Source organism: Panthera pardus, unplaced genomic scaffold, assembly GCF_024362965.1.
Source record: "Panthera pardus isolate Hobbes unplaced genomic scaffold, ASM2436296v1 HiC_scaffold_11, whole genome shotgun sequence".
In the NCBI taxonomy this organism is placed as follows: domain Eukaryota; kingdom Metazoa; phylum Chordata; class Mammalia; order Carnivora; family Felidae; genus Panthera; species Panthera pardus.
In genome coordinates this window covers 13072337-13088354 of record NW_026526666.1, presented here as the reverse complement: position 1 = coordinate 13088354, position 16018 = coordinate 13072337, and the positions used below count along the sequence as shown (strand labels likewise).

Genomic DNA, 16018 nt, shown 5'->3' with positions numbered 1-16018 from the left:
TATGCTTTAACCTGGTAGTTCTATTCCTAGGTGTCACCTACCCACCACCTCCCTATTCTATCCCAGAGAAATTTTTGCATGTGTGTCTCAGGACACATGAATGAGAATCTTCATAGTAGCACTGTTCATAATAGCACAAAAACAGAAAATGGGCAATATGCTCATCAGAAGAAGAATGGACATATAAGTGGTGGGATATTCAAGGCAACTGAATATATTTTTTTAATGTTTGTTTATTTTTGAGAAAGGGAGAGCGTGCATGTGAGCTTGAGCGGGGGAAGTTCAGAGACAGAGGCAGGGACAGACAGAGGATTGGAAGTGGGCTCCACATTGACAGCAGAGAGCCTGATGCGGGGCTGGAACTCACGAACCGTGAGATCATAATCAGAGCTGAAGTCGGATGTTCAACCGACTGAGCCACCCCGGCACTCCAATACAATGGAATGTTTTACAGCAGTGGAAAGAAATAAACTATAGCTACAGATGATAACATGAAAGAATCATAGCAGCATTATGAATGAAAGATGGAAGTCTCGGAAGAGTACAAATATTACCTTTTCAAATATAAAGTTAAGGGGTGCCTGGGTGGCTCAGTCGGTTAAGTGTCTGACTTCAGCTCAGGTCACGATCTCGCGGTCTGCGAGTTCGAGCCCCGCATCGGGCTCTGGGCTGATGGCTCAGAGCCTGGAGCCTGCTTCTGATTCTGTGCCTCCCTCTCTCTCTGCCCGTCCCCCGTTCATGCTCTGTCTCTCTCTGTCTCAAAAATAAACGCTAAAAAAAAAAAAAAATTAAAAAAAATATATAAAGTTAAAAAAACAAGGAAATATAAAATAGTATATTCATAAGGTGCATGAACATGCATGTACATACATCTCACACACACACACACACACACACACACACACACACACACACACTCTCTTTAAAATTGCTTTAAAAAAATTCTTTAAAGTTCACAAAACCAACCAAAACAAATTCTTGAACACCAGACTCAGGATAGTAGTTACCTATGAGAGTAGGCACCGGATAAGAAATAAGGATTAAGTCATTTCAGTAGATGTAAAGTACCAGTAACATTCTATTTCTTGGATCAAGTGGTAGTGTCATGGATATTCACTATGTTGTTGATAAAGAAATGAAAAGTTTAAAGGCCCATGGATGGGCCATTGATGACTGCATACCATGAACTAAGGATAATGATTAGTCCAATTCTGTCTACCCAAGTTCAAAGAGAAAATATATTAGTAATAGCAAACATGTATGTTGTGCTTACCATGTACTAGGCACTGTTCTAAGATCTTTATGGTTTAACCCATTTAGTCCTCCAAGTGAAGAGATCTAGAATTATTCCCATTTTAAGGATAAGAAAATTGAGGCTCTGAGAGATTAACAGTAACTCTTCTGCCCACTGCAGAGCAGAGATTTAATCTACATTGGTTGGTTCCAGAATCCGTGCTCTTAACCACTGCCCTGTGTGTAGATAAATGAAAGAGATAATTATATTAGGGCTTAGTCATGCAGAAGTTATGGCAGAGTGTTTTCTGTAACAACATTAGAAGGATGAACCACATACAGAGCTCTGTAAGAATACCAAAAGCCACTGAATTCTACACTTTAAATGGGTGAACTTTATGTATGGCATGTAAATTATATCTTAATAAAGTTGTTAAAAATAAAGCCCACAATCCACAAATAAGTGACTTTAATAATGCAAACTGGGTCCTAAATGATTGTTTGCTATTTTAGGATTTAATATATGCCTATGGGTAAAATACATGCTTTTTCTGCAGACCAAACAAAATAAACCTCACTGTCAGGAGACCACTCATGTTATGGAGGAAGATGAAATTGAAAATTTTAATTCACAGTTGTGGGTGGGAAAATAATTTCAATTCCCAGCTTCAGGCCTTTTGCATCTGCCAGGAAATCAAACAGCTCTCAGCTCCCAAGATAAATTTCATATTGCGATCATAATTATCTGTGTGTGTATTGAGGGTACACAAACAGTAAAAAAACCTAGCAAGAGGATGGAAAGAGACATTTGATCGCAAACACACTGTTATCTTTTAATGGTGCAGTTTTCGTCCATGTGCTTAACTTCTATTTTGCTTTTATCTTTTAAATCTAAAATTTATTTTAAAGGATATGGAAAAGGCACTTCATATAGAAAGCTAGTTGTAGCTGCTCTCCTCCTGGGCTGTGTCCTCTAGGGCCTTTGAATCATACAGCTTCACGGGAACAATGTCGAAGCCAGATTGGGCTAGGACAGCTTTTCCTCAACTCCGTTTCTTGGTTTTTGACAAGGCACTCACAAGGAGGCCAGATGAAATCTTCACTGGATCTCAACAACTCCATCACTAATGCCAGGAAAAGGGTTTAAAGCCCTGGACCTCTAAACCATAGGTCACTTTCATCCTCGTTCAGCTCTTTGGAAAGCACATGTGTGAAGATAGGCTGATGTGACGTCACTAAGCACCTTCATACTTTAAAGGAAATGGAAACACTCATTTTGACTACAGCATGCACATGTCATTATCCAATTTTACTGTGGACATACACACATACACACACAAGGTTATGGTTTGGGTCTGTTACTAATAATGGAATTTAGGCCTTTTTGTTTATCCATTCAACTTACCAGTCCTTTGCATACCAGACAGGCTATTAGTCCCCTTAAGGCAAGTTCTGCTGCAGCCAGCTGTGGGCAGTAGCTTCTATCAAGCTCCCTGCTATTTCAAATGCCAAGCCGCTAAGCCTAGCCGAGCCTCAAGCACTGCCACACATCCTGGCAGTGGCTCCTTGAATTCTCTCCCTCAGCTCTTAGGCTCCCTCAGTCCCTGCCATGAGGTTTGAGAAACTGTACTCATTTGGTCATTATTTTTTCTTTGATCGTTCAGTCACCTATGCAGGTCAGTTTAGGCCAAAGTCACTCTGGAGCCTGGTTTATTTGGATTGCTATTACATTAAGTAATCAGATAATGGCTTAACTTCAATTTTGTGTTGTATTTAATATAACCTTGAAACAGATTAAAATTTCCTAACAATATAAAGCCTTTCGTTTTGTGCTTTTACAAATAATGTGTTGGTTGTTGTTGTCTTTATCCCCTAACATCCAGATTTTTATCTTTAAATATCATTTCTCACTAAAAGGAATCAGATCTCCTTGGAGAAATGGCTGATTTGTGTCTGGGGCAGGAAATGTACCAGCTAAGCCCAGAACAAAATAATGAAGAGGGGGGAGAGTGGGAAGAGAGCATATAAGAAACAAGGAGTTGGTAATTGTTGAAATTGGTACATGGGAGTTCTTTACGGTATTCTCCTTTCGTATGTTTTTTTTTCTTTTTCCATAAAAATAGTTTAAGGGAAGCCAAAATATAATTGCTATCAAAAAAACAAAACAGTAATAGCATGCACATGGTAAAACAAGTTTCCTTTTAATAATGCAGAAGGATACACAATGAAAAGTTGAGTCTCCCACAATGAAAAGTAGGCGACTACAGCCTCCTCTCAGGGTGATCTTCCTAACAATTTCCTAAGTATTCTCAATGAAGTTTTATGAATATATATATTAACAAAACATATGCACCTAAGCATATGTATTATTTTTGAAAACCACAAATGGTAGCATGTTATACACATCGTTCTATGCCTTTATGAAGTTTTTTTGTTGTTGTTTATTTATTTTGAGAGAGAGAAAATCTCAAGCAGGCTCCGCGCTGCCTAAGCAGAGCCCCATATGGGGCTTTAACTCAAGAACTGCAAGATCAAGACCTTCGCCAAAATCAAGAGCTGGACACTTAACCAACTAAGCCACCCAGGTGCCCCTGAAGTTTTATTTTAATAGCTAATCTTGCTACATCCAGTAGATCTACACACTACAATGACGCGGATTTTTATGCTTTCACTTATTAGGCTTCTTTCAAGCTTCTTTGATCAAATTAAGAGTAAAAACTCATATTCACCTTCCTGAAGATTATCTAGAAAAAGGATGGCTAACGCAAGGCTAAACACTTTGCCGTCCTAATCGTAAAACTTAGCTTTGGAGTTTAGATCTCCGTTTGGGGGAATTATTGTTACCTTGGAAAAATGTTTAAAATCACATTCCCTACTACATATTGGGCCTTGAGAGAGAAGTGGCCGAGGAGACGATCGACGCAAGAATTCTCGTGACCTCTGCCAGAAGACGACCTGGGAGGACTGCAAAAAGCCTAACCGCTGTGACGAACTCAGCACGTCCTCCCTCCACCTGCCGAAGAGCCGCATCTGGAGCAGGTGTTTTATTTGCCTTACCCAATAAAGGTCCCCGGAAAGAATTGAAAGTTGGGCGTTGAAGCGGATGACTACGGGCGACAAGAGGTTCACTGAGAGAGACGGCAAAGGGGGCTGTGCTCCCGGGTTCTTCTACTAACCTGACGCCGGGAGGTAGGAGAAGCCGCAGAAAAAACGCGACACGTCTGCAGAGTGTAAACTTGACCCGATCATTTAACGGGGAGGGGCATTACAAAGGAAGAGCGGACAGATCTAGGTTACGGGATCACGCAGTCCAAACGCACTCGCACCAGAAAGTGGGGAGCGCACTGACATGCCCGCGGCGTGCTTGGGCTGGAGCGGGGAGCGCCCAGGGGGGCGGCCCGCCACCGAAGGCTGCGGCTCGGCGGCGCTGCCTCCTCGCTGCGGGCCCCCGAGAGCCCCGGCACTTTGCGAACTGTGAACCCGCGGCCAGCCGGCCCTGCGGGCCCCAGCTTTTTCAGGCTGTTCTGAAGCCAGCGGGACTGAGATGGTGTCCGCTGGGCGCCCCGGGACGGCTTCCTGAGGAATCCGCCCCAACAGCCCCTCGTCCCATACAGGTACTAAGTGGGCGGCCCAGAAGTTTCGAGCTCCAGGAGCCCGAAGCACACCGAAGTACGCCGCAGGACCAAACAAATGTTTGAGGAGCGAATGCCGAAAGCGCGAGGAGGCGGAGCTAGCTCTGGTCACCATCTCGCGACGACTTAGTGACGTCGCACAGCAAGCGCGTGTTCTACTCTTTCACCTTCAGTCAGCCTTAGTATACGGGCCTACCCCTTTAAGCGAATGATGGACAGTTATTTCAGCCTATCAACTTCCTCGTCAACATCCAATCAGATTTAAACTTCTCTCAGCAGCCCTAGGAGTTGGAAGAAGAGGTCCAAAAAGGGAGCGCTTTCTCTCTCGCGAGAGCGCTGTAAGCTGGCCTTTCAGAAAAAACACTGGAACAGATCGCCCGACTTCCCAAATAGTGGGTTAAAGGATGGAGTCACAAACCAATGAAAGGAATGAGGAGGTGGGATCACTGCTTTTACCGCGCTAGAAGTACCGTTACAGGGCAGACTTTTTGTCCAATCAACACCTCCAGACTTTGGGTCAGGTGACCCTAGAGTGCGAGGGGCGGAGCTACAGCCTGGCGCGAGGAACCGTTAAGATGGACAACGAATATAACCAATGAAATACACCGACTAGGGCGTTGGGAACCCAATAACATTGGTTGGGCGGGCGCCTTTCCGGAGCGCGGGGAGATGTAAAGACAGACAAATCATTTTCCCAATGAGACTGTAGAAGAGAGGAGCTAATTGACCAATGAGGACTGTGGGGCGGGAGCCTTCGCCGCGGCGGAGTCCAAGATGGCGGCGTGCGGTTCCGCTGTGTGAAACGAGCGCGGGGCGGCGGGTTAATCATCTCCGCGGAGACGACCTCCGACGACCCGCAACAATGAAGGGAAAAGAGCGCTCCCCAGTCAAGCCCAAACGCTCCCGTGGTGGTGAGGACTCGACTTCCCGCGGGGAGCGGAGCAAGAAGTTAGGGGGCTCTGGTGGCAGCAATGGGAGTAGCAGCGGAAAGACCGACAGCGGCGGCGGTTCGCGGCGCAGCCTTCATCTGGACAAGTCCAGCAGCCGAGGTGGCAGCCGCGAGTATGACACTGGTGGGGGCAGCTCCAGTAGCCGCTTGCATAGTTACAGCTCCCCAAGCACCAAAAATTCCTCGGGCGGGGGCGAGTCGCGCAGCAGCTCCCGGGGTGGAGGCGGGGAGTCACGTTCCTCTGGGGCCGCCTCCTCAGCTCCTGGCGGCGGGGACGGCGGGGAATACAAGACACTGAAGATAAGCGAGTTGGGGTCCCAGCTGAGTGACGAAGCGGTGGAGGACGGATTGTTTCACGAGTTCAAACGCTTCGGTGATGTAAGTGTCAAAATCAGTCATCTCTCGGGTTCCGGCAGCGGGGATGAGCGAGTAGCCTTTGTGAACTTCCGGCGGCCAGAGGACGCGCGGGCGGCCAAGCATGCCAGAGGCCGCCTAGTGCTCTATGACCGGCCGCTGAAGATAGAAGCAGTGTATGTGAGCCGGCGCCGCAGCCGCTCCCCTTTAGACAAAGATACTTATCCTCCGTCTGCCAGCGTGGTCGGGGCCTCTGTAGGTGGTCACCGGCACCCCCCTGGAGGAGGTGGAGGCCAGAGATCGCTTTCCCCTGGTGGCGCAGCCCTGGGATACAGAGACTACCGGTTGCAGCAGTTGGCCCTTGGCCGCCTGCCCCCTCCACCTCCGCCACCATTGCCCCGTGAGCTGGAGAGAGAGCGAGACTACCCGTTTTATGAAAGAGTGCGCCCAGCTTACAGTCTTGAGCCGAGGGTGGGAGCTGGAGCAGGTGCTGCTCCTTTCAGAGAAGTGGATGAGATCTCACCCGAGGATGATCAGCGAGCTAACCGGACGCTTTTCTTGGGCAACCTAGACATCACTGTGACAGAGAGTGATCTAAGAAGGGCTTTTGACCGCTTTGGAGTCATCACAGAAGTAGACATCAAGAGGCCGTCTCGGGGCCAGACCAGTACCTATGGTTTTCTCAAGTTTGAGAACCTAGACATGTCTCACCGGGCCAAACTAGCAATGTCTGGCAAAATTATAATTCGGAATCCTATCAAAATTGGTTATGGGAAAGCTACACCCACCACCCGCCTCTGGGTGGGTGGTCTGGGACCTTGGGTGCCTCTTGCTGCCTTGGCTCGAGAGTTTGACCGATTTGGCACCATCCGCACCATAGACTACCGCAAAGGTGATAGTTGGGCGTATATCCAGTACGAAAGCCTAGATGCAGCTCATGCTGCCTGGACCCACATGCGTGGCTTCCCACTTGGGGGCCCAGATCGACGCCTTAGAGTAGACTTTGCAGACACAGAGCATCGATACCAGCAGCAATATCTGCAGCCTCTGCCTTTGACTCATTATGAATTGGTGACGGATGCTTTTGGACATCGGGCACCTGACCCTTTGAGGGGTGCTCGGGATAGGACACCACCCTTGCTATACAGAGATCGTGATAGAGACCTTTATCCTGATTCTGATTGGGTGCCACCCCCGCCCCCAGTCCGCGAACGCAGCACTCGGACTGCAGCTACTGCTGTGCCTGCCTATGAGCCACTGGATAGCCTGGATCGCAGGCGAGATGGCTGGTCCTTGGACCGGGACAGAGGTGATCGAGATCTGCCCAGCAGCAGAGACCAGCCTAGGAAGCGAAGGCCACCTGAGGAGAGCGGGGGCCGGCACCTGGAGAGGTCCCCTGAGAGTGACCGTCCCCGAAAGCGTCACTGTGCTCCTTCTCCCGACCGCAGTCCAGAATTGAGCAGTAGCCGGGATCGCTACAACAGTGACAATGATCGATCTTCCCGTCTTCTTCTCTTGGAAAGGCCCTCTCCGGTCAGAGACAGACGAGGTAGTTTGGAGAAGAGCCAGGGTGACAAGCGGGACCGTAAAAACTCTGCATCAGCTGAACGGGATAGGAAGCACCGGACAGCTGCTCCCACCGAGGGAAAAAGCCCTCTGAAAAAAGAAGACCGGTCTGATGGGAGTGCACCCAGCACCAGCACTGCTTCCTCGAAGTTGAAGTCCCCTTCCCAGAAACAGGATGGTGGGACAGCCCCTGCAGCCGCAGCCTCTCCCAAACTCTGTTTGGCCTGGCAGGGCATGCTTCTGTTGAAGAACAGCAACTTTCCTTCCAACATGCATCTGTTGCAGGGTGACCTCCAGGTGGCTAGCAGTCTTCTTGTGGAGGGCTCAACTGGAGGCAAAGTAGCCCAGCTCAAGATCACTCAGCGTCTTCGTTTGGACCAGCCCAAGTTGGATGAAGTAACTCGACGCATCAAAGTGGCAGGGCCCAATGGTTATGCCATTCTTCTGGCTGTGCCTGGAAATTCTGACAGCAGGTCCTCCTCTTCCTCAGCCACATCAGACACTGCCACCTCTACCCAGAGGCCACTTAGGAACCTTGTGTCCTATTTAAAGCAAAAGCAGGCCGCTGGGGTGATAAGCCTCCCTGTGGGGGGCAATAAAGACAAGGAAAACACCGGAGTCCTTCACGCTTTTCCACCCTGTGAGTTCTCCCAGCAGTTCCTGGATTCCCCTGCCAAGGCACTGGCCAAATCTGAAGAAGATTACCTGGTCATGATCATTGTCCGTGGTGCGTCCTAAAGTCCATGTGTAACTTGTATTTACTACTTTGACATGGTTCCTGTTTTGTGATGTATAATGGGATACAGCATCAGATGAAATTTTCTTTTGAATTAGTTGTTTAGTTGTAGCTTTTCTCTTTTTTATATTTTTATAAACCTTTAAAATAGAAGTCAGGACAGTTTAGCTATAATTTTAAGCGAAAGGGATGCCCTGAAGGTAGCAAGCAGATGGGTTTACTTTAATTAGGAGTTCCCACTCTTAGGAGTAACTTTTTTTCCTCTTTTTCTTCATTTTCTTTTTTTTTTTCTTTTTTAACCTTGAGCTTAAAAAAAAATCCTCAGAGTTACAAGCCCAAAATTTTGAAAAGTTGGGATTTGGAGAAGAGCCCACTTGACTATATAAAGATGATAATATATACCTAAAAATGGCTTGAATTGGTATTTAGGTTAATAGTTCCTATACCAGAAGTGTTGTTTGTATGGCTGAAATTTGATCAGGAATCTTCAAAGTACAAACTGGTAAATTGTATAGCAATGTAATTATTTTAATCAGGTATTTGAGTATTTCTCTTAAAATACACGGTTCATTCCCCAAGTGTCTGCTCTAACACATTTTTATCATTAGTTAAGTTCTGTATCCCGTATATGCACTTTTGGTTTGTAGCTGTAACTGTTCAGTAAAAATTGAGGAGTAGGTTACAAACCATATATGTCTTATGCTAGTATGCAAGAAGTGGGTAGGTGTTTTTAAAATCAGAATTCTTTGGTTAGTTATTGGTGTGTGGTGGTGTTTTTACTGACTTTCAGAGAGGTATAGCAGGTACAGTTCTAATTTAATTGTGCGTATTTCAAAACTTAAGTGTTTTTCATCAAAGATGAGTTTTTGTTTTTGTATCCATGCAAATTTCTGATTTCAATAATAGAAAGAAGAGTTGTCTGCAGGCTCATAAGTCAGCTTTTGTTTTAGTGGGCATTAATTAGCCATATCTGGATCACAGAAATTTTTTAAGTCATCGTGAAATGCCTTTGACACGCTCTTTTTAAATTTTGCCTGTATTTTTATTTTCATTTATAAGCAGTAGCGATGGCATTACATTATTGAAAATGTTTTGAATGTCTTTTTCACTGGTGTCCAACCACAGAGAACTGAAATGTCAGTGTAGGAAAACCCCTTTTTATTGTTGTATTTCCCAGACACCTGGAATTAATACAAAATAATTTAATCCAACCAAATAATTTAACCCAACCTCACAGTTTGGTTTTTTTTATTCCAAAGCTGAAGGTTGTAGTGATTTCTGGTTCTTAACAAGGGCTTTTGCTGCATAACAGTAATGGATGATTTTCTTTTTTTTGTCTTGTTTCTTTATCCCTGTCCTCACCCCTAGTTTCTCAGGTCATTAGTAAGTATGTTTTCCCCCTTGATTTAAATGCTGAGGACTTTAGGTAAGGCCCTTGATATTTAATTATGATTAGAAACTCTAGGACCTTTTGGATCATGGTCATGTTTCTATTCTGTGAAAGTGACTTATAGAAAGCCTGGCAGAACCCAACTGTTTTCTTTCTGTTATCAAAGCTGGTAGTTTTGAAATAGCACCAATAATAACCCAGGGAAATGTCATGTAATTTGTTTATTTTCCGTTATGACAGGTGTCTAATGCATGTCAGCATGAAATCCTCATCACTGCTGTGTCATCCTTTTTGGTTTTCACTATGCATTTATAAACTTTCTTTTTAAGTGTGGAGGTTTTTCTAGGGTTTTTGTTGTTTTTAAACTGGAAAAACTAGCCATTGTGATAGAAGGAAGGTACTAGGCTGTGAGCACAAAGGTCCTTGGTGTGCTTGTAGGGAAAATACCTGAGATCCTACAAGTTAAGACCTGGTGCTTTTTGCTTTTAAAAACCTGTACTTGCCACACTAATATGGAGGAGACACTGTTCCGAAAGTAACGTGAGTTTGCAGTCTGCGTACGTGGGGTCAAAGTACAGTTTGGTTAGATACATTTTTCCAGTTTAAATACTCTCACTAACCATTAACTTTTAAATATCTTTTGATAAGAAAGCTGGACAAATGATTTTGCTCTTTTAGAGAGTGAAGTCCACGACATATAATTTTACTCTAATCTAAAGTGTGGGGGTTTTTTTCCCCTTTTTCTTTTTTTTCTTTCTTTCCCCTTTTTTTTCCTCTTTTTTTTTTTTTTTTTTTTTTTTTTTAGTTGATGTGACAACCAACCGAAGAGTACTGTGGTTTTTGCTCCATGTTTGTTTGAATCTTTATCTGACATGGTGGTTTTTGTTAGGTCTGGGCAATTTGTGCTTCAGTTTTTTGAAACAATGGCTTGATACCATTTCTAAATGTATGTATTAGAAATAACTAATTATGTTTAGTTTGGTGCTTACTTACAGAGTGCCATCGTCCAGATGAATCTCTTAATTTGTGTTGCCCATTCCGCTGCGTAGGTTCCTAATATTGTTAAACTATTTAAGCCTTCAGAATAGAATGAAAAGCAAGAGTCTAAAGCTATCTGGTTCTAATTCTCGTTAGCCAGAATTTCATAATCTCAATATTGGATGTTCTTTATAACAACCACTTGTTTCTTTTACTTTAAAAAAAAAAAAAATACTCGTTTGGTTGATTTTTCTGGAACTCAGCTCAAATGAATGCAAAGAAAATTTCTTCAGTATATTATATAATGACATATTAAGTATTACTGGTGAAAAACATCAAGCTAATTAAGACTTGAGATCCACAACTCCAAAGTTTATGGAAAATTAAGCAAGCATTCAGCTCCTGGCCAATTTTTTACTGTTATTTTGTTAGTTGTAACTGGGATTCCTATTAAGCGTTTTCCACACAAAAATTTAAATTCCTGGTTTTACATGTGTGTCTACATTGACTGTGTAGATAGAGTTTTCCCTTTAAGGATTACGTCTTAAAATGTCCATCCTCTGGCCGGTATAAGCTTTTGTTACATTTTGAAGGTCACATACTCTGGCCCTTAACTCAGATCACTTGAGGTACAGTAAGAAAAATAAGGTGTGTGTTTGTTGCTTTCAGAGTCAAACACTGTTTGGATTTATTTTGAAATGTTATGAGCAGGTTTTCACTGGCCATATTTGTTTTGTTTTTTAAAATTTGAAATCCACTTTTTTTAGACCGTGAAATTGCTCATTATGCAAATTCAGCTTGAACTGCAATTTGGGTCCATACAGGGACCATTCACCGAAACCTCTGTGGTGATAGAATTAGGATCTCCTCTTGAGAAGAGGGCCTTAATGACCTTTTTATGTGAAAAGTTTGGGAGAGAACTTCTGGATGTTTTTTTCTGTTTCTGCCACAGTGTTTGGTTTTGAGATAGCAGTTAGGTATGAGGACAAGAAGAGAAGTGGGGTGGAGTTGGCCCCATTAGCAGTCTGCTTCTAGTGATGTCCCTAAAGGGAGACAATGATTTCAGGTAACCACAGTGAACTGTCTAGCTGAGTAAAAAGTTTTATACGTGTGGTTTAAACAGAGTTGAAAAGTAAAAGTCCTAAAGCGTTCTTTGGGTGTTTAGCAATTGTCTGTACGAGTGTTTTCTTAAAATAACAGCGGCTGTCTTTGGTAACCCAGATGAAGGTGGATTTTTAAATGGCTTTGTATCTTGACCCCTTTCTATAGCAACAGAATAGTTCTGTATTGTTCCATATAAATTACAGAACGAAAACAGAGGGGGTAAAAGTTTGACTCCACCTTTTTTTTAGTTTCATTTTTTAAGTTCTACTTAGAATATATTGATCATAAATTGATTGTAAACTTCCTGTCTTTCTGAATTTGTTTGATATGTTTTACTCAGTTACATGAGTACAAGGGGTATTTTCAGTCCTGTAATCTTCGCTCAGTGGCAGTCCTTAAAAAAGTCCACCCTGTTGTTCTACTTGTTATTTGTCTATTCATACGGTAAACTCATTCAAGGTATGTGCCAGTGGGTATTATTGGTGCTTTTTGAAGTCAAGCTGGATTATCCAAGGAAGGTCTTGTTAATGTTATGTTCATCTATAATGGCATAGGGGAAATATATATATTTTTAATATTGTAAACATTTGTACTGAATAACCTTTTTTTCCCCCCCCGCAAGCAAAACTGGTGAACTGCGGATTGAAGATATGGAATTCAAAGCTCTAATGGACCTTTTTGAAGAGAAGTTATGGCTTATGTGGAGTTTACATGGGCCTCTTGATGGAAGAAAGCTAATCTGTTTAGTATTTGTGCATTTTACTAAAATGGCAGCTTAAAGTTGTGTATCTGCTATTGTGATGCCAATGCCGGTGTTTTAAGTGGAAAAAAAATGACCTCTTGCTTTGTGCTGTGTACACAAGATTTCTGGAAAAGTAAAGAAAAACCCTTTTTATGGCTCACACAGCTTAAAAGTAGCTGTCACTCAAACGTGCGCTCACAGTTGAGCTGCTTTTGTTTTATTCTAAATAAATTGTTTCTTTTGAGGAAAATGTTTTTCTGCCTGGAAGTGAATTGACGGCAAACCTTTGACCCCTTTGTTTGCAGCTGAGGGGGTTCTTGCTGCTGCTCAGATCTTGTATGTCTTGAGCAAGAAGCAGGGAGACCATCATTTTGACTATCACGGTGTGTCAATTCTGAAGGATCACTAGTGTTACTGTGACCCCCTTTGTTTGCAGCGAAGGGGATCATTTGCTTCTCGGTCCTCAACTTGATGAGGAAATGGTGCTGTTTGCTGGCACGCAAGAAGCCGGGGCAAGCACCGTAAGCCTCACCACAATGCACGAGTCGGGGGCTTTGCTGGTTTGAAGAGCCGGAGTTGCTGAAATTTAAGTTTTGATTTATTTTGTTCACCCATCACGTTTGGCCTTAGTTTCATTTTTAATTTGAAGAAAAGTTTGAGATTGCTTTATCTTGCACTTAACATTTGCACCAAATTGCCAAAAGAAGGAGAAATGCTCCGTTTGCTTTTTAAATGTTAATGATGATGTTAATAAAGCCTTTCCTGACACATTGGAGAAGCTCCTCCGTCTCCAGGGGCTTCTTCCCAGAGTTATGCAGTGATGGGTTTAGTGCTGAATGGATGAAGAGTTCCTGAGAGCTAGCGTTTGTAATTAGAACCGTTACTCGGTATCTGTGCCTTATTTGACCTGTGGTTCTACATGCCTTGGATGTGCATGCACCGTGACGGTTTCGTAGGTACGAACGCACACTCAGGCCCAGTCACTTCGGTTGGTAGTACAGAGTGTGAGGAAAAAATGGAGGCGTCCTTAAGGAGGAAAAAGTGTTTGCCTTTAGTTCCTGCGTTATCCTGTACAGGGGCTCCTGAGCTTTGGAAGCTGTTCCCAGTACAGGAGAACAACTCCCCTGTTTGCAGCAGGAGACTTCGGTGCACAGTGACAACGCTGGAGTTCAAGAGGAAGCCAGCAGTGCTGCACCGTGGGCTTCAGACGCCATTGTCGTTTGCCAGTTTTAAACTTAACTAGTTGCAGACGAAGACCACCTTGAAATGCAGGCTTGTTGGGCTTGTTTTGAATTTTAACCTCGGATGGAAGAGCCCTAGTGCTGTCTGTCTCCATGCGGGATGATGCTTACTTAGGCAACAGGTGATTATCAACAAAGGATGCCACGGTTATACTCTGCAAGGTGGTGTTCCAGTGGCAAACAGCTGTGTAAACTCTTGTAAACAGGTAAGAGGGTTTTTAGAGGTCAAAAATGCATTTGATGAATAGGGTGAGGGCTTTGGCTGGTTGGGGTATTGTTTCTCTGATTGCAAGTCTTTAGGCACTTTGCTGCCTTTACTAGCTCTCTCCCCTCACCCAAGTGTGTTGTGTTTGCAAAATCCCAGGGGGAGCTTTTGTGCTACTTGGTGTGTGTGTGTGTGTGTGTGTGTGTATTTTTTTTTCTTAATTTGCATTTGAAAAATTTTTTTCATGTGGGAGCCAAAATAGTAAAATCCTGGTTATGGATTTGGGATGGGATTTACAGCCTTGATGTCCTTTAAAGTTTTGATGTTTTCTATTAACCACGGCCTTCACCCTTTGTGGTGATTTCATGGTACTGGGAGAACTTAACTGCTATAAAATGTTGCCATTACAAACACTGATTCTAAACCTCCAGGTCAGCATAGAGGGAGAGAGAGAGAGAGAGAGGGAGTGCGTGCGCGAGAGAGAAGAAAAGTACCATCAGACTGGAATGATAGATATTTTAGCCAAAATGGTTAGTTTTTTCCTTGTCTTCCAATGAGATTAAATTATAAAAATAACTACAGTTTGTGGGAAGTGACTAGGCAATGTTATGAGAAATCCAGCTTTTGTCTGCTCTTCCCATTTTCATTGTCCATTTAGTCCTACCAGCCTTTCGAGCCCTTCCAATCTCTCACGCCCCCAACATTAATCAAGTGTCAGGCTTTGGCAACTTAACACGAGCACGACTTTTTTAATGTATAATACAACTAGGTTTCCTTTATTTTAAGTGGTGTTGAAATTTTGAATAGGATTTTGCTCTTCATGAAATTCTTGTTTTCTCTTTCCAAAGGGGAAAAGTGAGGTACAGTGGGTGTTTGTTTTTGTTTTTCAGTTTCTCAGTGTGTCATTTACAACATTTGCTTATGAGTTGGCTGTCATCTAAAGCTTTGCTAAATAGTCCCACCTATATTTCTTCAGATGTTTTATACCTCTCGAAAATGTCAATTTCCAGTGTATTTTCTTCCTCTGGCTAGTCCATACTGAAAGCCCATTAAGTAGTTTTTCCAACTAGCAAACAAGTATTTTAAGTCACTGTAATGGTTTAAGGAAGATTATGTTAATACTCTTTCTGCATGTTTGGTTATCTTTCTAAGGTCTTGGGTTTCATCTCAAGAACAAGAAGATATGTTACAAATAGAACATTTGTTTATTTGTATATGAGATCATATCATGTAAAATGGGAAGGTACACAGCATGACAGTCTTTTGAAACTACGCATGAAATCATTTTGTTTCTAGCTGCACCGTGAACGAAAAATTAATTGGGCTGAGTGTTAGATCTAGAGTTCTGGTTTTATAAATTGAGACCTGCCCTTTTGAATTATTTGTGTGCTTTTGCAGTGTCTTCCATATGGTCTAAATTTAGGATTCTACTGTAAAGGAAATAATTCCAGTAACACCTCTGAATTGACTTGTGCTCATTTTGAAAAGCCTGGCTGTATTAAAATTGAAAATAGGGAGTACTGTGACTTTAGTAATAACAACTTAGGTTTTATAAAGTGCCACTTCTGTAGCTTAAGTCACATTATTGTTTACAGGCTGTTTATCTGAGGTGGTAAATTTAATGCTTATGGCTCGTGGCAGCATCTAGTTTTCTTTTTCCAATAGGATATCTGATTATGGCTTATCTGACCACTACCTCCATCTCCCTCCCATTCCAGTTTCCTCTCCTTAAGCAATTCGTTGTATAACAGAATTCCTCCAAACCTCAGACAAGATTGTCCTTAGCAGCCAAGAAAAGATTTTGACCTTGAGGTCAAATTACTTAACATGCTTCTTCTACTCAAACGCTTAGAATTAAGCATTCAAGTAGAGTTTCTGTATAATCATT

General features: G+C 43.1%; 1 protein-coding gene across 1 annotated transcript; it reads left to right on the top strand.

Annotated features, from left to right (window-relative positions):
• The first annotated feature begins 4827 nt into the window (after positions 1-4827).
• On the top strand, positions 4828-12934 carry RBM15 (RNA binding motif protein 15). Its single transcript, XM_019457793.2, has 2 exons — positions 4828-8461; positions 12565-12934. Exons 1-2 carry the CDS (start codon positions 5596-5598, stop codon positions 12609-12611), a joined length of 2913 nt encoding a protein of 970 aa, XP_019313338.1. The 5' UTR covers positions 4828-5595; the 3' UTR covers positions 12612-12934.
• Positions 12935-16018: the final 3084 nt, after the last annotated feature.

Bases quoted from the DNA above. Each gene is read 5' to 3' on its own strand.
- RBM15 (XM_019457793.2), top strand. From the start codon at position 5,596: ATGAGGACTGTGGGGCGGGAGCCTTCGCCGCGGCGGAGTCCAAGATGG. The intron at 8,462-12,564 runs GTGCGTCCTAAA...CCCCCCCGCAAG, and splicing joins GGTCATGATCATTGTCCGTG to CAAAACTGGTGAACTGCGGA.